At 36.0% G+C, this 27,359-nt stretch overlaps 1 protein-coding gene across 1 annotated transcript; it reads left to right on the top strand.

Annotated features, from left to right (window-relative positions):
- Positions 1–3,376: 3,376 nt before the first annotated feature.
- Positions 3,377–27,345, top strand: LOC129889273 (calcineurin-binding protein 1). The gene is made up of 19 exons (XM_055964505.1): positions 3,377–3,483; positions 3,559–3,633; positions 3,990–4,109; positions 4,196–4,236; positions 9,363–9,574; positions 9,730–11,534; positions 15,092–15,301; positions 15,420–16,130; positions 16,253–16,488; positions 16,587–16,797; positions 16,943–17,098; positions 19,190–19,347; positions 19,422–19,614; positions 20,417–20,805; positions 23,975–24,155; positions 24,819–25,048; positions 25,801–26,464; positions 26,649–26,724; positions 26,813–27,345. The coding sequence occupies exons 1-19, from the start codon at positions 3,481–3,483 to the stop codon at positions 27,139–27,141; spliced, it is 6,000 nt and encodes a 1,999-aa protein (XP_055820480.1). The 5' UTR covers positions 3,377–3,480; the 3' UTR covers positions 27,142–27,345.
- Positions 27,346–27,359: the final 14 nt, after the last annotated feature.

The following is a 27,359-nucleotide window of genomic DNA, read 5'->3' as shown; positions in this document are numbered from 1 at the left end:
AGTGTTACACAACTGAAATAGAAACTAATAAAAAAAAAAACAGCAAGAAAATAAAAAAATTACAAGCAAAGGGCAATCGAGGAAATCTAGTTGAGGATTTACTCTCAATTATTTCAAAAATCTAATTTCATTATTTTATATCAAAGCATAGAATGATTTTAAATGATAAAAAGATCAATACCTACTTAATATGAGGATTTATAGAGTGGTATTAATTTTTTTTGGAGCGCAATCTACAGAACTCAAGGTGACAGTAGATTAGATTTCTTAGTAGCGATCTTTACTAAGCTTATTGAAATTTGGAATCTTACCTTGAAAATGGTTTTGGAAGCACAATGTGTGAGTTGAAAAAGTCTTTAAAAAGCTCGAATCTATGATGTTTGTAAACGTCTTTGTGGATGTCAATCAAGCTTGTTATATTTGTTGCTGAGGAACGATGATCGAGGAATCGTGAAGTAGCTGACCGGAGAAGAAGATCATAAACTATGAACCTTTCATTTTTCTTAGATTTTTTGATCCGACCTTTTTTTTAAAAAAAAAATTTATTTTTGTTCTATAGGATTGAATTTACGCTACTTTCGGGCTCAAATTAATTGTTTGTTTCTTTGAGTATTAATAAAATGGGCTCTGCTCAATTTATTTATTTTTTTAAAAAAAGCAAAATAAAAAAATATTTTGTGGAAACATATGTGTTTCATAAATACAATACACACGTATTTTTTTCTAAAGTAATAAGGCAAGTTACCAAATTGATCTTCTTTCCACACTTTTTAGTACAACTTTCAATATTTTTAGTATAACAATTTACTAGCATGTTCGTCCTCCGTATCTTCACTTATAATATATAAAAGTAAAAAGGCTTAAATATACCATCAAAATTTGAGAAATGGCTCATTTATGTCATTTATTAAAAGTTTGACTCATCTATGTTATTGTCGTTTGAGAAAAGGCTCATCTATTCCATTATTTTTTAACTCCGATTTTGCAAAACCACTAAACAACTTTTAACATTTTTTTATTGGAGTTTTGAATCAAATATACTCTTTTTGCTTCTTCTTCTTTTCAAGAACACATGAAGAACACCAAGAACTTCAAAATTCCAACTTCTTCAATTTTTCACGAAATCACCTCAAATTTCAATATTAGCATCCCTCCGAGCTCGACATCAAAATCCAATATCTTTTTAGCTCGAATTCAACCTAACCCAACGAGACACACTTAAATTTTTTTCAAAAGTTTCAAAACTTTAACCTCCTTTAATAGTGAAACTTTTGCCACAATTCTAAATTACTTGAAATTTTGAACATAGACTCAAAAAATACTATGTTAAAGTTCACTATGTCTATGTTTAAAATTTCAAAAGATTTGGAGTTATGGAGAAAATTCTACCAATAAAGGAGGTTAAAGTTTTGAAATTTTGAAGAAAATTTAAGTGTGTCTTGTTGGATTAGGTTGAATTCGAGCTTAAAAAATATTGAGTTTTGATATCTAGCTCGTAGGGATGCTATTATTGAAATTTAAGGTGATTTCGTGAAAAAATTGAAAAAGTTGGAAATTTGGAGTTCTTGGTGTTCTTAAAGAAAAAGCAAAAAGTGTATATTTTATTCAAAACTCCAATAAAAAATATTAAAAGTTGTTTGAGTGATTTTGCAAAATTGAAGTTAAAAAATAATGGCATAGATGAGTCTTTTCTCAAATGGTAATGGCATAGATGATCCAAACTTTTAACGGATGGTATAAATGAGCCTTTTCTCAAAATTTGATGACATATTTGAGCTTTTTCCCTATATAAAAACACAAGTGCCTCCCTCCTCTCCTCCGCCCACCCTCACTTTTTTATAGAAAAAAATTAAAAATATACCGTTAGCTAACTTATATTGTAAATATAACTCAAATTTACGCTATAAATCTTTAGCCTGAAATAGCATGGTATGCAATATTATACATTTGGTATATAATAATATACAAAACTTTCATATATATATACACACACATATGTATGAGATCATTTATTTTCACTATGAACAAGCAAATCAAACAAATTAGTCAACTAAGGGTGCTACCGCTGCTGAAACAACCACCTTCATTGGAGAAATCGTTAGTGATCAATGCAGCTGTCACCGAATTCCAATAATAATTATCACATCTCAAAATTTTAGAGTAGGACGAAGAATGAAGTGTGTGAGGAGAGAGTATTTTGGATGTGTAGGGAAGAGACGAAAGAGAAATATCAATAGTTTAGTGGCTAAATCTGATAAAGTTTAAAAATCTTGGTTCATTTTAAAAAATTATTCAATTGCATTTTTAAGTAATTATCTCTTTACATATAAATATAAAAAATTTAATTTAAAAAAACTTTAATAAACTTATAATTTTTTTAAAACCTAATAAGTAATTTCTTGCTTAGCTAAATATTATTCTTATTTACTATCAATTTCATACTTTATAGTTGAAATTATTAATTATTTCATTCTAAAGTAAACACTAAAGACACTTTTATAAAAGTCATAAAGCATTAAATTTAAAGAAATTAGAAACTTGTAATTTTCACAATTTATAGTTTTGGACTTATAAATAACTAAAATGATTTTTTTAAAGAAAATTAAAAAGCCCCTGAACTGTCTTCTATTTTACCTCGTTACGTTCCATCCCATCTCATTATGTAGTGGAAAGGAATGGGATTATCAATTTGTCTGGTTCGATTTGTCCTGATTCCCCTTTGTCCTCTTTAATTTTAGTCTCATCCCGCAAATTCTATCCCGTCTCTCTTAATAGGCTTACACGGAGTTGTGTAGTATTGAAAATGAAGATAACGTTATCAACAAGATTGAATTGTCTTTAAAATATCTTGTTTGATTAACTAAGAATTAATCGTTTTAAATATTAAGTATATACGAAGACTTAAAATGATATTTTTGAATTTCATTTTAAAATTAAATTTAAAAATCATATTTAACTAGCGTAAAATCTCGATTCATAAAATAATGAGTGAAATCAATAAATATAAAATCTATTTCTATCTATAAATAGGAATCATATGCTCACAAATTCATAATAATATATATTTTTTTCTAAGTTGTAATTATGATATTAATTTATAGAATATCAAATCACTTGTGTCCCTTTGATAATTTAATTTTTAATTTTTTTCTTTAAAAATTATCCAATTATATAAAGAAGAAACTTTAACAATTTGTATAAAAAACTTATCAACAAAATTATAATAAACCTACATTAATTAAATAGTAGAGAAATGTAACACAAATTATACTTATTTAGTAAAAAATAAGTATTATTTTAGTATTAATATAATAATTAAGAAACAAAAAATAGAAATATTGGATGAGTACATGGTTAGAGTTGCAAATTTTGTATGAAAAAGTAAAAAAGGTTAGTTTGAGTTATTCTTAAATTGAATTTCATGTGTCTGGTTTTCCAAACAAAAAGTTCCATTAGAGTTGGAACTCAAGTCATACTACAATGGTAAGCTATCAAAATTCAAATAAATTTTCGTGTAGGTGTTGTGTTTAATTCTTTGTTTCAAAATTTGGGTTTCAGTTTTCGATTGCAGCCATCAACGATACAGAATCAATAAGCCAATGGGAACCTTTAGCCCCAACCAAAGAAGCCCAGGTAAAATTGTTCGCGCTTTAATTGCTGTCTCAGATTAAAATGGGAAGAAATTGTCTGCTTACTTGTTAGGATTGATTCAACAAGTAATTAATAGTAAAGAGCCCCTTATGTTTCAGTACCCTAAGATTAAGATCTAAAAGAGCTAGTTTAATTGTTTATATTCCCTTATCAAGCATTTTGAAATTTGAGAAAGCTAGCATCTCTCGTTTTATCTCTCTCACTCTTCTCCTATACTATGCATGCAATATTGTGATCACTTGTTTCTTATATGGATGAGATATTTTTCTGCAAATTTTATTGTGAGCTATTTTTGATTACTGTTTTTTTACAATGAATTTATAATTTGGTTTTTGCAGGAATTTCACTTATCACAAACTTACCATGAGGGACTTTTGAAGCTGGAAGCTAAAGACTATAAAAAGGCTCGTGAGCTTTTGGAAGTTGTATTAAAGGATCCTTTGGTCGCAAATTCACAGGTACTTGCTGATAGTTACCCTGGAATCACCGTCTTTTCTGCGACATCATTCCTTACAAATGGTTTATTTTTGTGTTTTCATTATAGGTGGATAGTAATTCTAGTGATGGTCATCTTTTGCAGCTAAGGTGTGTTTGAGGCCTAACTTCTAACTTGAATTACCAGTTCTAATTTTATTGTAAATTTATTGTCTTGCTTGCTTGTTCCTGGCTACTACTACTCTAATAATCTAGAATACCATCTCTTCTAGCTCTCTTTACAACATTTTCCATATAACTTTCCGGTGCATTTAAAACTGAAGCCCATGTGTTGCCCTTTACCCCTATCATTGGTAGTTGAAATTTTGCATTATTGTTAGTGAGACTACATTGAACTGAAGATCTTAAAGATATCTAAAAAGAGCATGATATAGAACGATCAGTTTGAGCGTCTGATTTTAGAAAATTGATGCACCTTTATGCATGTTGAAGACAAAATTAAGTTAATAAAAACTGAACTTTCTAACATTTTAAACTATTAGATGAGAAAGTCACACACTTTAACATGGTATCACAACAACCAGAAGTCTTGAATTCAAGTATCATTAACCAACTTTTTTTTTTTTTTTGAAAACAGTAACTTTGTTTCATATCAGGGATCAAAACAGTACTTACATATTTACAATAGAGCTCTACTGTCTTCCCTCTCTAGCTATGAAGAATCTAGAACATCTATGATAGACACAGTATCTTTAGAGTAAAACTGATTACACCAAAGATAGCAGTAATATGAAGTTCAACTTGATCGTCTGCACATCATTCTCTAAGCTCTCAAAACATCTGGAATTCCTCTCCTTCCAGATTGTCCACCAGATACAAGATGGGACAATTCTCCATCTACTCCTATACTTAGCATGTGAACATGTTCCCTCCCAGCTGCTAAGAGCCTCTGTGACCTTGCCTAGCATTGTCCATGCTATACCTTTAAGGTTTAGGATGATTCTCCACAAGTGAGCTGTTAACCAACTATTTAAAGGAAAAAAAATTCACACACTTTAAGAAGTATGTGAGGGGGCTTGTTGAAGACAAAATTAAGTCAATAAAAAGTGTGTTTTCTCTATCTACTTAAGCTTTAGATAAGACGGTCACACACTTTAAAACATGGAACTTTCACAAAAATGTATGCCCTTCCTCCCTTAAGATCTCATATTTGACTTATATGCTTTTTCCTAATAAGAAACATTAGTGTCATAAGGGAGGAGGAAGAGACAAAGGAAATAGATACTATTTATGGGGTTTGAACCTTCCACTTACCCGGTGGAAGTGAAGAAATTCAACTTATATATCAATTATCATATTAGTGACAGTAGAAGCAGTGTTGTCAAAGGTGTGCTTAGAGCGCGCTTAAGCCCTGAAGTGAAGCTCAAAATGTGTTGAGCGCTTTGCTTTGCTTAATGTGTGTTTCAGTGTCGTCATCAAAGTTCTAAGACATACTTTTCCTTGCCAATGAGCCTCTTTTGAAGAAGGGACACTAAACAATTAACATTTCACTTTATTGCAATTACTTGGACTAAACACATTTGTATTTTTTTTCCCCTTTGTGCCTTTTTTCATAAAAAGCCCATGCTTTATTTGTGTTTTGCACTTCTTAGAGCTCTTTTGTGGTTTTTGCTTTTGATAGCACTTATTAGAAGAATATATTTAAGTAATAAGTGAAAAGCTAGTTTGGTAGACAAAATAACCTGCCAAAGTAGAAAATTTTAGTAGTTTAGTGAATTGAATTAATAAAATATTGTCAAACATTTTCTGATGTTCCAAAATGGATAGCGTCATAAAATTCGGACGGAAGGATAATTAGGTTTTTCATTTTTTGATGAAGTAATATGTTTCATTAAAAAGCATCAAGGAGATGCAAAGTTACAAGGAGCACAGTTTCAAGTAACAGAATGACAGAAAGGAGTATTTAGCTCAGTTCACCTCCTATACAAAGTGTTGATCTAAAACTAGGTTGCTAACAAAGTCTAGAAAATGTCCAGCACTAAGGACTAGGGTCAACTTTGACCAACAAAAAAGGCTAGTGAAGCATTTAGCTTTAAGAGAGTGATTTGGAGTTGAGATGCCATCAAAACATCTCTTATCCCTTTTTGTCCACAAACAGCAAAAGATAGTAGCATGAATCATCAGATTTTTTTGATGGCCTTATCAACTTTCCATAAACTCCAGCTCAAATGTGCCTGTCTCATGTTCATTGGCATAACGCAACTCAGGCCAAAAAGGGCGCAAAACATGTTGCAAAAACCAGTTGCTACTGGACAGTGCAAAAGCAAGTGATTAACAGATTCCAGATCCTTGTTACATAGGTAACATCTATTAACCAGCAGAAGTCCTTTTGTGTTAAGGTTGTCTAGTGTTAGACAAGCTTCATATAAGGTAATCCAGTTGAAGCATATGAACTAGAGGTCAGACTAAGTTTCTCGGACTCGTGCGGCTGTCGATACAAGTGAAGATCTAGAGGTTGGATCCTTCATGTTCTAAATTTTAAGATTCAGGGGTACGGATCTACGTACTGATATGGGTGGAGGGATTCGGTTAAAATTAATTCAAATATAAAAAATTAGAGTTATAAAAATGTGCCTAAATTATGGTGGACCATTTGGAAGGAAAGGAATACACGAATTTTGAGAGCAAGTTCAAATTGGTAATTATTATTAAGTACAAGCATCTCTTTGGTGTCTATTGTGTAGTTCGAACCAGAACTCATTGTATTTGTCTCAAATTTCTCTTTTGATTTTAGTCAAAGTACCCATAATCGTTTTACCATATCCGGTATGGATCCCACACCCACGTCGTGTCGACACGGGTGTGGCATTCAAAGTGAAGAAACTTAGCTAATAAATATATGTAGTGGCTGGATGAATCATGTGCCACTCGCTTTCCAGGATTTCTCGGCTATTAAAGAAAGAGTTGTATCTAGTGAAGATATCTCTGGTACAAAACATCTTGTGAAGCAAATCGAACAAATGTATATTGCCTCATCTAAAAGGTTAATCTGTTGAGAGGGACCCTTATATTTCTTTTGAGTAAAGGTAACTTTGTATTCACAAAAAAAACTCATCAACAAAAGATGATGAGGATCATTTTACAATCCACACATGGTGTGTGCACTTTCTTCAGTGAGGACTACTCAACAAAAAACTTTACAAGTTACCTATGAAGTCAACTATGTCCACTGTATCCCCTACCATATCCTGTTTACACCAAAAACAAAGTAAACTAAGGCATTTGGTTCTAATCTTCTGGCTGGTGGTCCCTTTGCCTTCAAAACATGTTGAATTTCTCTCCTTCCACAATGTCCACCAGACACAAGCTGGGATGGATCTCCACCAATCTTCACTGTCTCCTCTGCTGCCAATACCTTTCCAGCAGTTGAGTAGATCCATAGTAGATTTAGGCATTACCCAATTGACTCCTAGGATACAGAGGAACATGTTCCACAGATCTGTAGCTGCTTTGCAATAAAGAAATAGATGGTTATTCACCTCTGCTTCTTGATTGCACATATAACATCTTGAGCAAATCTGTAAACCTCTTCCTTGTAACACTTCATGTGTTAGGCATGCTTGTCTTACCACCAACCAATTAAAGCAAGCTACTTTTAATGGGCTTTTAACCTTCCAAATTAGCTTCCAGGGCCATACTTCTGTGTTGACTTGACTATTGTTCCTCCACCAGTAGCAAGACTTCACTGTGAAGGCCCCTTTGTTGTGTAGTGACCAGATAGGCCTGTATGCATCAGTGGCAATACCTGGGAAACTATTCAAAACCTGGAGAAATCTGGCAATCTCTGTCACTTCCCAATCGTTCAGTGCTCTTCTAAAGATCAGATTCCAGCCCTGGGGACTCCACACCTGAGAGACTGAGGCATTCCTTTGTGAGCTCAGAGTGTAAAGATGAGGGAACAGACTTCTCGAGTTATCTTCCCCCTCCCAATGATCACACCAGAAGCCAACTTTCACTCCTTTACCCACTTGGAATGAAATGTTGTTGTAAAACTGATACCACAACCTTCTGATGATCTTCCAGACACTGCATCCAAAGGTGCCCGTGACCTCCCCAGTGGCCCACTGGCTTTGCAAGCCATATTTATCTTCAGTAAATCTTCTCCACAAAGTCATATCATCTGTGCAAAACCTCCAAAGCCACTTTTGAAGTAAGCATTCATTTTGTATGCTGAGGTTTTTAATGCCCAAGCCCCCTTAATTTCTATCTAGTGTCAGTGAGTCCCACTTGATCAGATTATAACCTCTTTTCTCCTTATTTCCTTGCCATAGGAGGGAACTCCTTAATCTGTTAATCTTCTTCTCAATTTTTTTGGGTATTGGAAACAAACTCATCATGTATGTAGGAAGAGCACCTATCACAGATTTGATAAGGGTCAACCTACCCTCTAGTGATAGGTATTGACTCTTCCACCTTGCTAGTTTCTTTTCACACTTTTCCAGTACTTCACTCCATATTTCAAGCTCTTTATTTTTTGCACCTAGTGGCATCCCAAGGTATTTGGTAGGTAGTGATGCTATCTGACATCCTAGAGTCTCAGCCAAGTGTTCTAAATTATTCACTTGGTTAACAGGGAAGATAAAACTCTTCTGCCAGTTGACATGTAACCCAGAAATGCCTTCGAAAATTGTTAAGATGGCGCTTACATGTCTACAGAACTTAAACATGATATAAAATTGTTAAGATGGCCCTTACATGCCTTCTATTTATTTAAATTAGGTCTATAGCTGCTCATAATGTGCAGGCCAGTTCGTTTATTTGGACCAATCACGTGGAAATATTTCTGTTGATAGGTGGTGGTGAGACTCGAATGTGGACCTCATCTTGCTTTGTTACCATATCTAGTTGTGTGACCTGCTTAATCTATTGATAAAGATGCACCACTTTTATTTCTTTCTTAGTTTGCAACATAAACTAAATTCTCAAAGTAGGGGCCTTCGCACTTCTCAAAGATTTAAGCATGAAGTTCACCCTAATTTGTTCAATAGGAGCTGTAATATGGTTGGTTGTGGCTTTTAATAAACTAAGATAGTTTCCCTATAAATGCCTAAAATATAATTGACAATATCTTCTTTGTTATAACTGAGAAATCCCCGAGGGATAGTGGCACAGTTGAAACTCGGTGAATAACGGTCCCATCTGCTCTTCTATTGACAATATTACTTTTATCAACATATATATCTGATGCTGGGTTACTGTAATTCACATTTCTGCAGATTTTTGGCACTGAAAAATCTTGCCACTGTTTTTCTACAACAAGGTGCTCCGTACTACAAAGATGCTTTGCAATGCTATCTTCAAGCTGTAGAGATTGATAATAAGGATTCTGTTGTCTGGAATAAGCTGGGAACTTTAGCATGCTCAATAGGAATGTTGAGCATTTCCCGCTGGGCATTTGAACAAGGGTTATACTGCAGTCCCAATAACTGTGAGCATTTTATATCATGTTTAAGTTCTTATAAGCTTTCTTATATAAGTTTTTCCAGTTACATGACTTGACTGTTAAAGAGCCCCCGTATTCACCTTATGCCAGAGGTCCTCTTTCTATAACTTCAGATTTGCTTTTTCTGGACTAATGTGCAGGGAATTGCATGGAAAAACTTTTAGAAGTACTTATTGCTATAGGTGATGAGGTTGCCTGCCTTTCAGTCGCTGAACTAATTTTAAGAAACTGGCCTTCCCATTCTCGAGCTTTGCTTGTTAAAAGAACTATTGAAGAGTCTGAACCAATTTCATTTGCCCCAAGAGGGATAGACAAGCTAGAACCTAAACATATGCGGCTGAAATTCCCAGAGAAGAGAAAAGCTGCAGGTGTTGACCTTGATGAGGAACCTGTTTCCAAAAAGTTGAAGCAAAATTTGGAGTTCTGCCTTCCAGAAGTTTCCTGGACAGCTCTGGCCAGTGAACTTTTGAAAATTTTACATCCATCAATTGAATCTGGTTCTGAACTTGGACTAGGGAACGATGTATCTGGTGATGTTAGTGTAATCATTAAATTGTCAAGCATATCAGAAAAAAGTAAGGATCCTTCAGGAAGGAAAGACATTTCACCCTCCACAGCTTCTGAAAGCATTTGCATCGTGGATTTCAGGTCTGAGAAAGGTAGTGTTAGTAGAGAAAATGAATCAACTATTTGTGGAGATCACCCTCAAGAAAGGCGAAGCAGCCGCCTGGAAAGGCTCAGAAGCCGTAAACCAGACAAAGAAGAGTTAGATTTTGAGACCAACAGGGACCTCACTAAAGTTGTAATGCAATTTCTAGGACCCTATCTTGTGAATCAAGCAGGACTTGCAGGCCAAGCTGAGGATCTTCCTAATTCACCAGACACAGAGTGTAGTGATGTTGTTGGATTTGTCCTGAAAACGACAAGAAATCACGGTGCCTACCACTTGGGTCACATGCTCCTGGAAGAAGTTGCCAGGCGAGGCATTTTGTATCAGGAAGGCATGTTTAAATTTTTAGATCTGGAGAAGGTGATAAGGTTTTGGGGCCAGGAGAGGACTCCTGAGTGCAATTTGTTTCTTGCTGAGTTATATTATGATTTTGGTTTGTGTTCTTCTGACACATCACAAAAATCTAGCTTTATGTCGGAGGCTTCATATCATGTGTGCAAAATAATTGAATGTGTTGCTTTGGACTATCCATTCCACGTTATTGGCAGGAAAGAAAGCGCTTCAATGGGGGGGCATTGTCAGAGTCATGGTCATAGTGAATATCCACTTAATAAAAATCATGAGTTTTGGGTTCGCTTTTTTTGGTTAAGTGGGCAATTGTCTCTATCAGATGGCGGCAAAGCGAGAGCTCGAGAAGAGTTCTCTATTTCAGTGGAGCATTTGACAAATAAGGAAAGCAAGAGTGATTTCGTTTTATTATCCCACTTAAAATCGTATAAGAGGCTGACTGTCAATAGAATCCTCCATGAGATTCATCTACTGGAGGTTGATTTTCTAATGAAGGATGGTATCCATCAGTTAGTTGAGAAAAATCTGCACTCTGAGTGTGTAAAAACACTTGCTCCTCTTCTCTTTTCCTCAGAAGAGGTCTCTGCTGAATCATCACGTGTTACCACTCATACAGGGAGAGGGCTAACTTCAATTGAACTGTCTGCCTTGGATATTTTAATAAAAGGATGTGAGGAGACAGAGCCATTGGACATTGAGGTCTATTTAAATTGCCACAAAAGGAAGTTGCAGATGCTCATTACTGCTGTTAGTGAGGAAGAGAACCAATTTTCTAACCAGATGAAAGGTTCAAAAATGTTATCTATCTCTGACGCAGAGTCTAAGGAAACCCCAAGTGACCTCTGGAACTTGGCTGCTCAAGAAGTGAAAGCAATATCTCAGTGTGCCTCAAGGATAAAGAGCATCACCGACCCTTCTGAAAACTCTGTACGTCAGTTTTGTCTTGATTGTTTTTTTGGCTGTCTTTTCTTCATTATTGCAGATGCGTTGATCTTTAATTTCTTTTTTATGAAAGATGCTAAATTACTATTAATATCAAGGCGAATGATAATTTCTTTATGATGTGATTGGAAAAACCTCTGCATTCAAGTAAAGAATCTTAGACAAAACATACACAGTATGAACCTTTCTTTACCTTTTTTTTTATCTTACATAGGAGGTAGGGGAGGGAAAATGAGCGAGAGGATTGGAAGGTGGTGAACTAAACTCTCACCAACAAGGTGAAACTTTAAGTAGCCAACCAATTGAACTACAAAAATTCTTCTTAGAATGAACTTTTTATTGGGAAGTATTAAAAATGAACATGTCATTGGCTTTTCCTGGTTTCAACTTGGACCCCCCCTCCCCTCCACACACACACACAAAATAAATAAATAAATAAATAAATAGAGAAACAGAAGATAAAAAAGTTCAAAAGACTAGCTTGCGACAAGTTCCTCACTGTCAATGAGCTAGGGGTGTTGACCTCACATATTGGGGGCACTAGAAACCTAAGTTGTGTAGACTCTCCACTTTGGATGCCCCATCCGTGTCAGATTCTCCAAAAATACACTACTTTGAAGAATCTGACCCACACCCATTACTTTTTTGAAGAGTCCGAACAACATAGCTAGAAACATGTAATATTGTGATTGTAATATTTTTTTGATAAGTGTGGTGTCCAGTCCAGCTTGCGTACACCTTGACTAATTCCACGGGGCTATCATTATAATGTTGTCCGCGCTACTCCACATGTAGTTGAACATTTGCATGCTGCATTTACTTACTTTTAAAGCTTTACATACAGTTGAGAGTACAATGCTTTTTGTGAAATTTTAGGGGGTTTCTAGGATCTCAATCACGAAATATGTAAGGTTTGGTCTGTTCAATGATGATATGTTTTCAGGTTTGTGAATTATGCTGATAATGTTAAGTGTAGCATTGGAGGGAAGTGAGGCAAGAAAACACTAGGTGATTTCTTCCCTTTTGCCTCAAGTCTTGGTGGACAGAGTTAGCCTGTACCTGTGCTGGTGGGAGGTACCAGGTACCCGGTGAATAGTTGAGGTGCGAGCAAGCTGGCCTGGATACCATAGTTGTTGGCTTATTTAGTTAAGTTATTCTACTAGAAGATTGGAGTATTATGCATTGTGCTTATAATTATTGTAGTGATACCCTTTTCCGGTGATGCTTATGTTTATTAATGCTATGAGAAAGCATGGGAAAAGATTAAGATGTATTAACTACGTTATTCACACTGAATCCTATTTATAGATTAAGATGCATTAACTACTTTTTGTCTCCTGTTAGTAGTGTTGACAGTTTTTTGGATTTTGTTTGCTCTTGATCCTAGCTTTGTACTCATGTAAGGAACTAACTCTTTTTCTTTGTACATTTTTACCTTAAGCATCACCCTGATGCTCTTTAATAAAATCTTTTACTTCATCAAAAAATAAAACTACACTTAGGTCGAGATCTTCCAAAACAACCTCATCCTCGTCAACTTCTCATAGACTGGGATGTTTGATTTTCAGATCCTCTCATTAAGGGTTCTAAAGTAATTATAGGAATTGGATTGTCAACTCCTATATTTTTGGAGCCAAAAATTTCAAACCAAAAGGTATAATCACAAAATATAACGGAGAGGGCCGCCGAAAAGTTCAAAAGATTTGAAATAAAGACGAGCTGAAAACTCAAAGTGGCCTAAAATTTGACTTGAAAGTTGCCTGAAATCTGGCTGACAGTGGCCTGAAAACTGTGGTAACAAAAAATGTATATCTGGTTGTCGAGAAATTCTAAAAATAAGATGGGTGGTGTCGAAACAGGTGGACGACCTCCAAAAAGGCAAAATCTGACTTGAATCATGTTGGAAAATGTAGATATTGCCGAAAAAAACTAATCTGACTGTGGGGGAACACTAATCCATAGATTGAAATCTGAAGAATTCTGGTAGGGTCTGCTCAGAAGGCCTGGACGAATCCAACAGAAAAAGAAAAGCTCAAAAAATTGACCGGAAATAAAGCGTGGGCTATAATGAAAAAAGGCTCAAAGGGAGAAAAAAATACAAATATATATGTTTAGACAAAACTAATAATTTGCAAAGCATGAATGACAAAAATATGAACAAAGAAATTGAAAAATAATTACATAAAGTGAAATATCAATTGTTAGTGTCATCTCTTCAAAAGAGGTTCATTGACAAGGAAAAGTATGTATTAGAACCTTGATGACAACACTGAAGCGCTCAACACCTTTTGAGCCAAGCTTCAGGGCTTAAGCGCGCCTTTGATAACACTAGCTCTCATGCACCCGATGCGTGGCCCAAATCTCGCCAGAAAGTCGTACCTCTAGACAGCATGTGAGAGCACGTGAGGTGATATTTTCCAGTGTTTCTGCCTGGGATTTTGTCGTCTGAGCTTTTCGAGCCTCATGGTGTTATTATTTTTCGCAGAACACTGGTAGAAAGTGGTTTGATGTGGACAATCACTTAGGTCACCGGAAAATTGCACGGTGAAATGACATTTTCTTTAATGGAAGGCAGTGGTATGTTTGCACAGCGATATTGTCTCACCAAGGCTATGATACCATGCGTGGAAGCACGGAAAAATATGATTAAAGATGCATTATTTATATTATTACATTGAACCTTATTTATAGACACTACATTACAATCCTTTTCCATGTAGTAGACTATATACTATCCTATTCCTATTCCTAATCTAAAAAATGCTATCACCTAGTTTTCTAAGAGCTAACTGTGGACCTGGAACTTCAGAACAAAGTATACAAAGAGAAATTTGATGTTTGAAGATATAGATAATGCATTCGTGAACTTCAACATTTGATCCCAAATAGGCGAATACTACTACAAAAGCTCAAATGAAGCATCTTTCTTATGGTTTTTGACCAACTTTAGTCATATTATGTTTGTTTGTTCAACTTTCTCCTGTTTGTTTTGAATTTGCATACTAGATAGTCAACCGAAGTTCTATGGTTATGATGCTTGATTGGGAAGGTAGAGCATGCCAATATGATAGTCTGTCATTGGTTTCATTTTGTCAAAATACTTTGTCCATCTAGGAAAGAAAGTGAGAAGTCTGTGCTAAAAAAAAATGTGAGAAGTTTAAATACATTTGACTTGCTTCTTTGTGCAATTTCTTCCAACTCTAGTTCTAAATTTTACCTCTTTTTGCCTTTGTTTTATTTGTGATTTCCTTGCGCTCTCCATTTATACCACATTCCTTTGGAAACGGATGCTTCTCATCTGACCTGTCTTTTGCTTTTTCTCATCCTGAACTTTGGTCATATAGACAATAAGGTCCATGTTCTTGTTGACAAATATTAGAAGAAATGAAAACTGGTACTTGACATTTGGTTTTCCAAGAAATTATGATGTTTATTTAGTTGATGAGCAATGATATTCGGAAACCAATGTATTTTTTCCTACGTGTTCTTTTGATAAATAAATTTGTGCAAATGTTACAGAATTTGATGTCTTTTTCTTGCAGAATGGTGTTCCAATGACTGTCATTGGTGATATTCAGTCATTGCTGCTGATGTTTATGTGTAATGTTGCCAACGCATATTCTTGTAAAAAAAATTCTTGTTCAGGAATTTCAGATCATATGGAACCAAGAGAAAGCTTGTACTTTGTAGATGCAGTTATTGCATTCTGTAAACTCCAACACTTGATCCCAAATGTTCCTATAAAGACTCAAGTGAGACATCTTTCTTTCTTAGAGGGTTTAGACTGTCGAATTTCAGCTGTAACATTAATGTTTGCTATCTTAATCTTTCATTAGAAACAAGCTGATCTCTTCTACCGTGTCATGCCAGACAGAGTTGATCGTGGCAATCCATGACATGCTTGCTGAGTTTGGTGTCTGCTGTGCAAGTGCAACTGGTGAAGAGGAAGAAGGAACATTTCTAAAACTTGCAATAAAGCACCTCTTAAACTTGGATATGAAACTGAAGTCTAACTTTCACTCTGCTTGCAAGGAATTTGAAATGTCTCAGTGTGACAAACAGTCTTCCCATGATAATAATGTTCAAAAATCTGACGAACTTTCTCATGAAAGCCACATCAACGAGTTATCGAACTTATCAAATTTGGAGAAGCTGAATGTGGAAGCAGGTCAGGTAGATCGAGTTGAAGCTACCGGTTCAGATAAAGATGCTGTTGAGAGGATTAGTGCAGAATCTATTTCTGCCATTAAAGCTCTGGAGGTTGAGAAAACTAAAGTCGAGGACAGTAAGAATGTTGGTGATGTCTCTGACAGTACGTACCCTGGATCGGCAAAGTCAAAGGATCAATTGGTCGAAGATGGAACTGAGCTAAGTGAAGATGCAAAAGAAGAGCTTGAAGTTGCCATTGATAATGCTTTGGATCAGTGCTTTTACTGCCTGTATGGATTGAATCTAAGGTCTGATGCATCATATGAAGATGATTTAGGTGAGCATAAGAACACAAGCCGGGGTGATTACCAAACCAAGGAACAATGTGCTGATGTTTTTCAGTATATACTTCCTTATGCTAAAGCTTCTTCTGTAAGTGCTGTGTGTCTTCTTTTTCTCGAATCCCATTTATCAAACCTTCCTCCAAACCCTTATTCCCCAAGTTGATGTATAATATATTATTTTAAAAGCTCTCAATTTTGCTCATCATTCAGAGGACGGGGCTCATTAAACTCCGACGAGTCCTTAGAGCTATACGAAAGCACTTTCCACAACCACCAGATGATGTTTTAGCTGGAAATGCAATAGACAAGTTCTTAGATGGTCCTGAAATGTGTGAAGACAAGCTCTCGGAGGAAGCAGGGTCCAGTGGCTTTCTGGAATCCATGACAAAGATATTATTATCAGACCCCAGAAGCCTGGAACAACAGAAAGCATCATCAAAAGGAAGGTAAACATGTTACTTATGGGATCAGCACTTTGGCGAATGAACTTACTAGTACTTTGGACTACGGAATCAAACAGATATTTTTCATTGGTTGTTTGCAGTTCCGAGCCATACCTGGAAGTTTATAGCAATTTGTATTATCTTCTGGCTCTGTCTGAAGAAATGAATGCAACTGATAAATGGGCTGGCTTTGTTCTGACCAAAGAAGGGGAGGAATTTGTGCAGCAAAATGCAAAACTCATCAAATATGATTTAATTTACAATCTCCTACGCTTGGAGAGTTGGCAGAAACTTGCAAATATCTATGATGAGGTAATAATGTTCTGCTAGTCATCTGTTGCAGGCTTGCAGCTATACGTCCCCTAATGGAAGGCAGTTTTCTACTGGTGGGAGTTCATATCATGCGCTTCGTAGTTACTTAATCTCTTTGGTTTTTTTACTTCTTTTGGGAACGCAGGAGGTAGACTTGCTGCTAAATGATGGAAGCAAGCAAATAAATGTTTTGGGATGGAGGAAAAATGCTGCTTTATCTGAAAGAGTTGAGGCAAGTCGCCGAAGGAGCAGGCGATGTTTGTTGATGACGTCAGCTTTAGCAAAAACAGCAGATCAACAGGTATGCTTCACTCTGATAATTTGTGGGAGAAGGTTTTTCCTTTGTTATATCTAATTGCCACCTTGGAGTGATCAAGGATAGACGCACTGTCAGAGTTGGAAAAAATCTTCCGAATATATATGAATTTCATGTATCTAGGTTTCTTGTTCTTTATTGTTTGGTTGGTGGTCCTGACAAACATGTATAATGAATTGAATGTTTTCTTAGGTGTTAACCATTTTCAGTTAGCTTGACATTTGACTATGTTGATTGACGTCGTCCCAATTTTTATTTAACTAGTTTCTATGAATGTGCATTGCACGATAATACCATGTCAATTATATTGACACTTGCATAAAAAAAGAATTGCTATATAAACACAATTGATGTAATAGCATTAATTAATGAAAGACAAGTGTTTTGAATCAAATTGCGTTTTCCAAAGCATCAGAATGAATAATTAGGTTGTAACCTAAAGGAAACATGCATATTAACCAACAATTCAATTATAAGAAGTTTTGGTCCTCTGCATGAAAGCTGTCCCAGACACCACAATCATAACAAAAAAAAGAAGTTTTGGTCCTCAAAATCGATTGCTAAAATTGGAAATTTATTAGGAACCCTTATCTTATTAAGGGCCCGATAATCTATGCAAAATCACCAACTACCATCATATTTGCAAACTAGCAACACTGGACTAGAGAAAGGACTTGTACTTGGTTGGATGATACTAACTACTAGCATTTCCCGTTGAATTCGCTCAATCTCATTTCTCTGGTAGTGAGGAAAGTCCCAAATTCTTCCAATAATTGCTGCAAATCCAAATTCTCTTGTTCTAACCTTGTTGTTAACTCATTTCGATCAACATAATACCCTTCTCCATCTCCTTGCCAAGGCTTTAAACAAAGTTTTGGGTGAAAGCCACTGATTTGGACAGTGAGGGTCTCCTCGATCAACTCGTGTTTGCTCTCCTACTTCAAATTTCAGAGTCAACGTTTTGAAATTAGCTTGAATAATCCCCAAAGTGTCCAGCCATTCTAATCCTCCCAAATTAAAAAGGAAATAATCCTGTGTTATCTGCAATTTATCAATCCACAATTCCACTTCTTTTGCATCTTCCTCTACTCTTTACTTGCTGTCCATTCCCCACTTCCACCACAAATGACTTAGTTTCTGTTTGCTTTAACCCTAATGCTTTGGCTGCTGCACGAGAGATAAAATGTTGATGCTCCGCTATCAATCAGCACAATAATATTCTTCCCCAGTATTGTTCCCCATACCTTTAAGGACTTCTTTGTGGTAAATCCTATAATAGAGTACAAAGACAACTCCATTAACTTTCGTGACTCCGGTTGTCCTTGAACATTTAATTGGTCCATGTGTTTATTATCTCCTCTAAATACTCTTCAATGCCTCCATCTTCATCGTCCTCTGCTCCTACAAAAGCAGGTTTTATTGTTTTGAATTGCACCGGTGATTGGTACCATTGTTTTCATCGCAGCGAAAACAAAGTCCTTTTCTTAATTTTTCCTGATACTCTGCATCAGATAACCGTTTGTATGCTCCACGCCTTGCATCAGATAGCCTTATTTTTAAAGTACGTGTGGGTAAAAACAAAATATAAAAAGAGAAAGTGCAAGTTCGAAATGATGAAATGTGGTCTTATTTTTAATTTACATGAGAGGAATTCCCTCTATTTATAGCCAACAAAGGGTAGTATGAACAAATACTTATTGTGCCTTATCAGAAAAGTCACAATCCTTCAGAAAAGTCACAACTCATCCGAAAAGTTAAAGCCCTTTGGAAAAGTCACAAACCTTCGGAAAAGTCACAACCCTTCAATGTGGAAAGGTGTTTGCTTTTAATATAATATAAATAGAAAATATAAATATATAAATATACAAAATTTGGTGTTTTTAGTTGGGGGTAGTATAGTAATTTAACATTCAAGTTTGGGAGTTCATACTTTTAAGGTAGTATAGATATATAAGATAGATAGATATAGATAATGATTAACTTACCTTATCGAAAAAAAAGTCTTTGTTGGGGTCGAGGGGACGCTACCACATTTCATTCTCACTGTCTTCATGTGATTGCTCCTGATTCTTTCAGGCCGAGATACATGAGTTATTGGCATTAGTATATTATGATGGTCTTCAGAATGTAGTACCGATCTATGACCAAAGATATGTTGTGCCATCCAAAGATTCAGCATGGATGATGTTCTGTCAAAACTCATTGAGACACTTTCAGAAGGCCTTCACACACAAGTAAGTCTTGTCTGTTGACTCCATTTCCCTTGATTATTTCATCATCTAAAATGTAACCTAGCATGCAATTTCAGAGAGGATTGGTCTCATGCATTTTATCTGGGAAAACTCTCCGAGAAGCTTGGATATTCACATGAGACGTCATTTTCATTCTATGCTAAAGCTATTGCTTTGAATCCATCTGCTGCGGATTCATTCTATAGGATGCATGCTTCACGGTTGAAGTTACTTTGCACATGTAGGAAACAAGATGAGGACGCCTTAAAGGTTGGTGCTTTGCTTTAACTCCTTTCCATTTCCTCTTTTATTGAGACGGTTACACATGTAAGCGAGCTATGATATGAACAGGTGTATATTGATAGTCGTGAAGATAGCTAAGTTAATTAGCTCTTTTCGTTTTCAATAGACCTAATCTATCCCAGTTGTATGTAAAATTTTGAGAGACATACACAACAAAGCCACATTTCAAAAAATATATATATATAAGCGGCAAGCGCTAAGTTGCCCGGACTCTTTACTTTCGGTGCCACATCCATGTCGACACGACATGGGTGTGGCTGTGGGCGTGGGATCCGTACCCAATCTGGTCAACCAATTTTGGATACTTTGACCAAAATCTACGGAGAATTTCTGGACAGATTCAATGAAGGATACAACCTCTAGATCTGCACCCGTATCGGACACCCGCACCTGAGTTCGAGCAACTTAGTACAAGCGCAAAAAAAATAGTTTCACTGGATTATTTTAAACATGGCCCGCTTAGAGTTGAGGTTTGTGTATTATATAATACTCTTCTCTAATCAGCAACCCATATAAGTTCATGAATTTCAGCAGCATATGGATTGGCTTCCTTTTTTCTTCACAGCTCAAAGAGTTGTCAAAATTTAACTTGACCATTACATCTGGGAGTGGGAGGACTTAACATGTCTAAACTAATGGTTTCTTCTGAAGACTTTTAGTCTGTATGCCCCTTCTCTGGCCAGACTTGGAAATAGTTACCTTTTTCAACTGGTCATTTTTCATGTGTTAGGACTGTTATTGACTTAATTAGTGCCTGGATGCGTTTTAGGTTGTCGCTGCGTACTGTTTCAATCAATCAACACAGAATACTGTGATGGATATCCTCAGTAAGGTTTGCCCATCAATTTCAGAATCGACGTGCTCTGAGGATAGAACTCCCAATGCGTACTCTGTCAATGATGGAAAAGGGGATTCACATTTGGAAGGGGTGTGGCAGATGCTTTACAGTGATTGCCTTTCTGCTCTTGAAATTTGTGTGGAAGGGGACCTGAAACATTTTCATAAGGCTAGATATATGCTTGCTCAAGGCCTATATCGAAGAGGTGGGAATATGGATCTACAAAAGGCAAAGGATGAACTTTCCTTCTGCTTTAAGTCGTCTCGTTCTTCATTTACAATAAACATGTGGGAGATTGACAGTACGGTTAAGAAGGGAAGGTATGCATTTCCTTTTTTTTTCTTTTTTTTTTCTGTCCCATCATTTTGGAACATCGAGGAATCACTATGACAACATTTTCTGATTCCTTGTAGATTGTTCTCCCTTTATTTAGGGAAGGCCTGTCTTTTAATTGAATCAAAGTCTTGGGTGTTCCACATCACACAGACAGTGTCAGCTTTCAACATACGATGTAAAAAGATTGCCATCACGTTGACATAGGTTATTAGAAAGATCAGCACTGAATTTCCAAAATATCCATCCAAGTATCTATATAATAAGATATTTTCGTTCTACCCAAAAGTTAAAATGGAAGAAAGAGAGCCTTGAATGTCCATACAAGTCTTTTTCTATTGTTCGTTTCTCGCAAATCATCCAAATTGTGAGAAAATGAAGCGAACAATAGAAGATTGAGAAAAAGCATTGCTTGATTATTCCCTTAAGCTATTGGGGGTAGAAATAATGAAGTCTACATGTTCTAAGAAACGAAAGAAATCAAAATTGCAAATTACAGGAAATAAATCAATCTAATTGATTTTGGTTTATCCTTGTTGATATTTACTATATTCACAAGGTCCTAACACTCCTCCTCAAGTTTGGCACATACAAATCATATGTATTAAGTTTGCTGTATATGTAACCTGTTTTGAGAAGGGTAAGGGACTTGATGTATGTATCGCAAGCTGATCATTTGACTTCACGGACTTTATGACAATGTCTCTGAGAATTGGGATTATCTTTTCTTTTACGAAATAACTATCAGTTTTTATGTGCTTGGTCCTATCATGAAACTCTGGATTTGATCCAATGTAAAGTGAAACCTGATTATCACACACAATTTCGAGTTGGCCAATCTCTCCAAATTTCAATTCTCTTAGCAATTACTTAATTCAATGAGTTCACATGTAGCCACTGTATAGCATGATATTCTGCTTCTTCACTTGATCTTGCAGTTACATTTTGTTTCTTACTTTTCCATGACACAAAATGCCCCCAACCATAATGCAATATCCATAGATAGCCGCTAGTATAACAAAAAAAGCACATAAGGATCCAGAATATTCAAATATACTGATCACTGATCAGGATAATATAAAGCCCAGTATTACCAGAAAGGATAGTCGTGAGATCCTATGCCTGCTCAATTTGCATTTGTATATCCAACAATATGCCCATGTCTTAGATTTTTTTGTGAAGTACTCTTTTTTCCTGGAACATTTTTTATGTATCGAAGGATACAAACAAAAGCATTCTAATAACTATCACAAGGAAAATCCAAGTATTGACTTACATCAGTCTTTAGGAAAACAATGTCAAGTAGAGTCGTGGTGTGGTAATTTAGCTTGCCTATCAATCTCCAATACCTTCCAAGATCATTAATAGGGTATCCTTAAATTGGTAGAAGGTTAATATTCGGATCCACGGAGTATCAATACGCCTACAGTTTGTCGTTCTTGTCTCTGTAAGAATTTCAAGAGCATATCTGGTAATGAAAATGCCTGATATGGATTGAGCAACCTCAGTAATAAGAAGTACCTGAACCGACCAAGGTTCGTGGTTTAAAATTATCAAAAAAAAGATGATGCTTTAACTTGGGTGATTTCATCTTCATCACCTGTGATAACTATATCATCAACGTAGACCATCAAATACATGCACAAATGTGGAGCGGAGGACAATAAACCGCAGCATAATTAGCTTTTATATGAGTCATACCAAATTCTTGGATAACCGTGTTAAATTTGTCTAACCACACTCGACGGGACTGCCTCAGGTCATAAAGTGATTATCGTAGCCTGCACACCATGTTACAGGACTTCTCCTGAACTCATGCTCTCGTTTGAATTTTTCTTTTAGGTTTCATACGCGGTGATAAACTTGTTTGAATAGTACATTTTCGATTCAAGGTCCATGATAAGGCTTAATGGGCTTGGCCCATTTCTGGACAACCTTGAATTTCAAATCAATGTCATATAGAGTCTTACTAACACCCATTGACACGGATAATACAAATTGTTTTGAATTGGCGCTTCAACTTCTTTTCCCGACATCTTCTTCTATCAAGGTTATCCTGGTTGGTTGGAAAATGATGTAAAATTGGGTTTTCTATCCTGCAATGTCTCTCCATTTCTTCTGGAGATTGAAGTGGTTATCATTATCCTCTTTGATGACTGCCAAGTTTTGTGACAGGCTTTTCTGTCCTTAACGTCTAGGTAACTACCTCTAAATCCTCTACTTGGTGGAACAGTTCCATATGATGTAGGTAAATGGGTGGTCTCCTTCTTCTAGGACCTGTACAACCTATTTGAAACGACCTTCCATCAAGGAGCATGTTTTACTTGTCTTCCCGTGACTATCTATAAATGGGAAGTGGAAAAGCTTAGGGAAATCTTCTACGTTTGATACTTTAAGACAACAGATACTTCACATGCTCAACCCGCTCACTCAGAGAATGCTTCCGCCAAAGATGTGTTCAAGAAATATTTTTCTCATCCGAAGCATCCCAAGCCACTAAAATATTGTTCCATTATGTAATCTTTTGTAATTATCCAGTAATGGGTAAAAATGCCCATGCCACTACATCCTAGTAAGATTATGAAATCGCAACCATTTTGTAAGACCTCTTACAGTTTTATTGACTGCGGTCACACTTCATATCGTCGTACACTAGACTTGAGACTTTGAGTTACGTATGGTGTCAGAGTTTTTATGTGTTGATTTTCTTGCTGGAACTGAGTCAATTTATTTGACCGACCCTTTAAATGTATGTCACAATTTTTGCAAAATGTTGGGCTTGGTGACTAAGAATTTGCAGAAGCTAGTTTTTTGCGACTCCCAAGAATAGGTTATATCACTCACAAGTAGGTGTGAAAGATATGCCACTATCACAACTTAGGGAAATGTGAAAGTCCATAAGAAATTCAATTGAATATTGGTGAATGCCTATGTTTGTGAGGGAAATGCGAGGTTTTTAGGTTGTTGTAGTCATCAAATGATACAGTGACGGCATGATTTTATTTCTTGCACCTGGTGAACTTGGTAACAATGAGGGTCAAAGTCAATTATAACCATCTTCCTAGATAATTCTCTTTTCAGGTCCATTACTTGGTCAGGTATTAGAGTCACATTTCTTGCCTCATTAGCTGATCATTTTTTTTCTTCATATTGCAGGCGCAGAACCCAAGGTTGCTCAGGGAACAGGAGATCCCTAGAAGTTAACTTGGCAGAAAGTTCTCGGAAGTTCATTACTTGCATCCGCAAGTACACATTATTCTATTTAAAACTGCTGGAGGAGACAGAAGACATCTGCACCCTTGATCGCGCTTATTTCTGTCTTAGGACAGATAAGAGGGTACTTCCATATAAATTGGCTGCATACATTGTTCACAATGACTAGCAGCATCAATGATTAGCCTAATGAAAAAAACATATTCTTCTTTCTACACTTCTCCTTATTGCATCGACCCTTTCTGAGGTTGCATCTATTAATAAGTCTCTTTGAGGTTGAATTTGAAAATTCACTGCTTTATTTATTTGTAAGAAAGCATGTCTAATAGCTAAATTTTGTGATAAAAATGCGCAGTTTTATAGGAAAGCATTTCTCATGCCATATCTTAGAGCTCTACAAGTTGTAATAACAGTTTACTGCTAAGAGGGTCTTACTGCAAAGAGGGTTGTCTTACCATTTCTCTTTATCAAAAGAAGTTGTCTTACCATTTATAATGCCATGGAACATAATGCAGGAAAAACATAAAAAGTTCTTGGAAGAACATATATTTTATGTTAAATATCATCAGTTTAAACTTCATATTTTTATGATATTCAAATTAGACCTTCAATTCTTCAATACTCTCGTTTGTTGCCTGTTCTGTTGGATACCAACATGGAAACTAAAGCTCTGCCTGTAATTTTAGATTTAATCAACTCATCCCACTCTTTTGAATTTGGTTGTATCTCCATGTCTTATTTAATCAAACTCCCTTGTCTAACATAGATGTATATATATTTCATCCAGTTCTCTTCATGTCTTGAAGATCTCATTCCAGTTGCCCTTGGACGATACTTAAAGGCATTAATTTCATCTATACATCAGACTGACCATAAGACTTTTGCTGCTAGCAACACTAGTGAGCATCATCTGGAGAAAATGTTCTCTCTGTTCATGGAACAGGTCACCATGTGGTCTGATATTTGTTGCTTGCCAGAAATAAAGAGCTCTGAGTTGACAGAGAGCTGTTTATTTGGGTAAGTCCTTTTGAAGTGACCCCAACTTTATGTGTGCTGTACCAAGTTGATGTTTTTCTGTGGTCTCCAACTTTGCTTACATTGCAATTGAAAGAAAAACTTGTTTTCTGTATATAGTAATTAGAAAAAGACTTCTTCCTCAGCTCCTCTGTAGTCTCAATATTGATCTACATCAATTGCAAGAGGAGCTAAATAACAATGATATAATGAAAGGAATTAATTAATCTTTTATCTAAGAATTATGCTCAGGATAATTTCTTTTCTAGTATGGTAAATGAGATATTTTGTTTTATTTGTGTTTTGTTGACACTAGATAGAAGGATTTGTTTTGGATAAGTATTTTCATACCCTTATATTTGGATTAGCAAAAGAAAATTGTATTATTTTGTTCCTATAAATGTGTTGGTGCCCAAATAGGAACTACAAGAAATAGATGTAATTTGATAACAAACTGAATAGGATTAGCACTAGTATATGTGTTAGTCGGCTAGTTGCTCAATATTCTTATTACAAGTACATGTACTATGAAGATACTGTCCTTGGATAAAGTACATATATTTTTCACTTTTGAGAATGTATGAATTTTCCAGTGTATCCCACAAGCCTCTGTTGGATTGGGCTTTAAACAAAACAAATGATACCATGAGCATTTGTGGAATACAGTTTCGAATTCCTTAAAGCTATGAAGTCCATTGCTTGATTAGAGTTAAAGCAGTTTGCTTATACATAAACCATTCTGACGTTCCTTGCAGATATCTTTATCGATATATCCAGTCTTTAGAGCAAAATATCAAAGTTGAAACGCTTGAAGGAATAAATGAGAAGATACGCAAGCGTTTGAAGAACCCAAAGCTGTCGAGTAGTAACTGCATAAAAGTTCATAAGCATGTTTCTGCTGCTTGGTGTCGATCACTTGTAATTAGCATGGCTTTAATAACGCCTTTGCATTCAAGACTCTCCAGTGAAGTACAAGGTCTAAATTCATCAGCTAATGGATTAGAGAACTCACAACTGCTTTGTGTTGATCTCCAACTGGATGAATTATGGAGTTCATCTTTTGAAGACATGAATCATTTGAAGGATCTTGAGAGGAAGTGGAACCCCTCGTTGTCTAAAATAAAAAATGTAATAGTAAAGAGAGCTGCAGATGAAGATCTGGAAACTGCTTCTATGTTGCTTAGGTCTTGCTATAATTTCTACAAGGACACATTTTGTGCATTGCTCCCATCAGGTATAAACCTTTATATGGTGCCATGTCAATTTGCTACAGAAACATATATCCAACCTGGGATAGATGCGGTCGACATACTTGATATGAACACTTCACGGAAGCTAGTTTTGTGGGCCTACACACTTCTGCATGGCCACTGCACAAGTGTTTCAGCTTCTATTAAGTATTGTGAAGAAAATTCCAAGGTATTACATCCATCCTTGTCGAGTCCATGTAACATAATTCTATTTTTCTTTTAGCCTATCATACTAGTTCGGGATGGTTTTTGTTTGGCTATTAAGAGCAAGAAAAAGGTTAAAAGGGTAAAAAAGACGATATAGATGGTCATTTCTCTACAACGGATGAATTTGAATGCTGCTTTCCTTGCAGTCAAGGATAAAAAAAGGAAGTGGAAGCTTGTTACCTTCAAGTGCAAATGCATCTCCTTCCACAGCTTCCAATATAGGTGATCAACTAGTTTCATTATCTTTATCAACGATAGTAGTGGATGCATCTTTGTTTCCTCTCCAAGCTGATTCTGAACTGTGTTGTAGGTGGAGGAAAAGATGGGATGAGTAAAAACTCTGAACCAGATGGTTCCCCATTATCAACTTTGGGCAATGCACCATATTCTGAGATCAACGGATCACAAAAAGATACCCCTCCCAGTTTGCCAGAAACTGCGAAGACAAGTGCCTCTTTCTCCAAAATGGGGGGTACAATGGATGCATTGTCATCATCTCTGCCTGAAGGAGAGAGCGCAACTTCTCCAAATGCTGCAACTGCTGATCAGAGCAAGAAGGTTTTATTGGCTGATTCGTATTTATACCATGACAATCCTTTGGTTGAAAGCAAGAAACTGGATATACAGAATGACGCGTAACTTGGAAACATTTGATGTTGTACATTATATTTTAGCCAATCTGTTCTGCAATGTTGCCTTACGAGTCGTCTATTGTTGTAAGCAGTTGCTTCTTTTCTTGGAGAGTTCTTGTTTTTCTTTTTTCTTCTGTTTTGTTGGTGTCAAAAGGGATACAAATTGGGTGTCTTATGCAATTTACAATTCAAATAAACAGTTCACACCTTGCATAGCCCTATAGA

Source organism: Solanum dulcamara, chromosome 5 (assembly GCF_947179165.1).
Source record: "Solanum dulcamara chromosome 5, daSolDulc1.2, whole genome shotgun sequence".
NCBI classification, from domain to species: Eukaryota; Viridiplantae; Streptophyta; class Magnoliopsida; order Solanales; family Solanaceae; genus Solanum; species Solanum dulcamara.
Note: the sequence above shows the minus strand (reverse complement) of the source record. Positions and strands in the feature narration are given on the sequence as shown.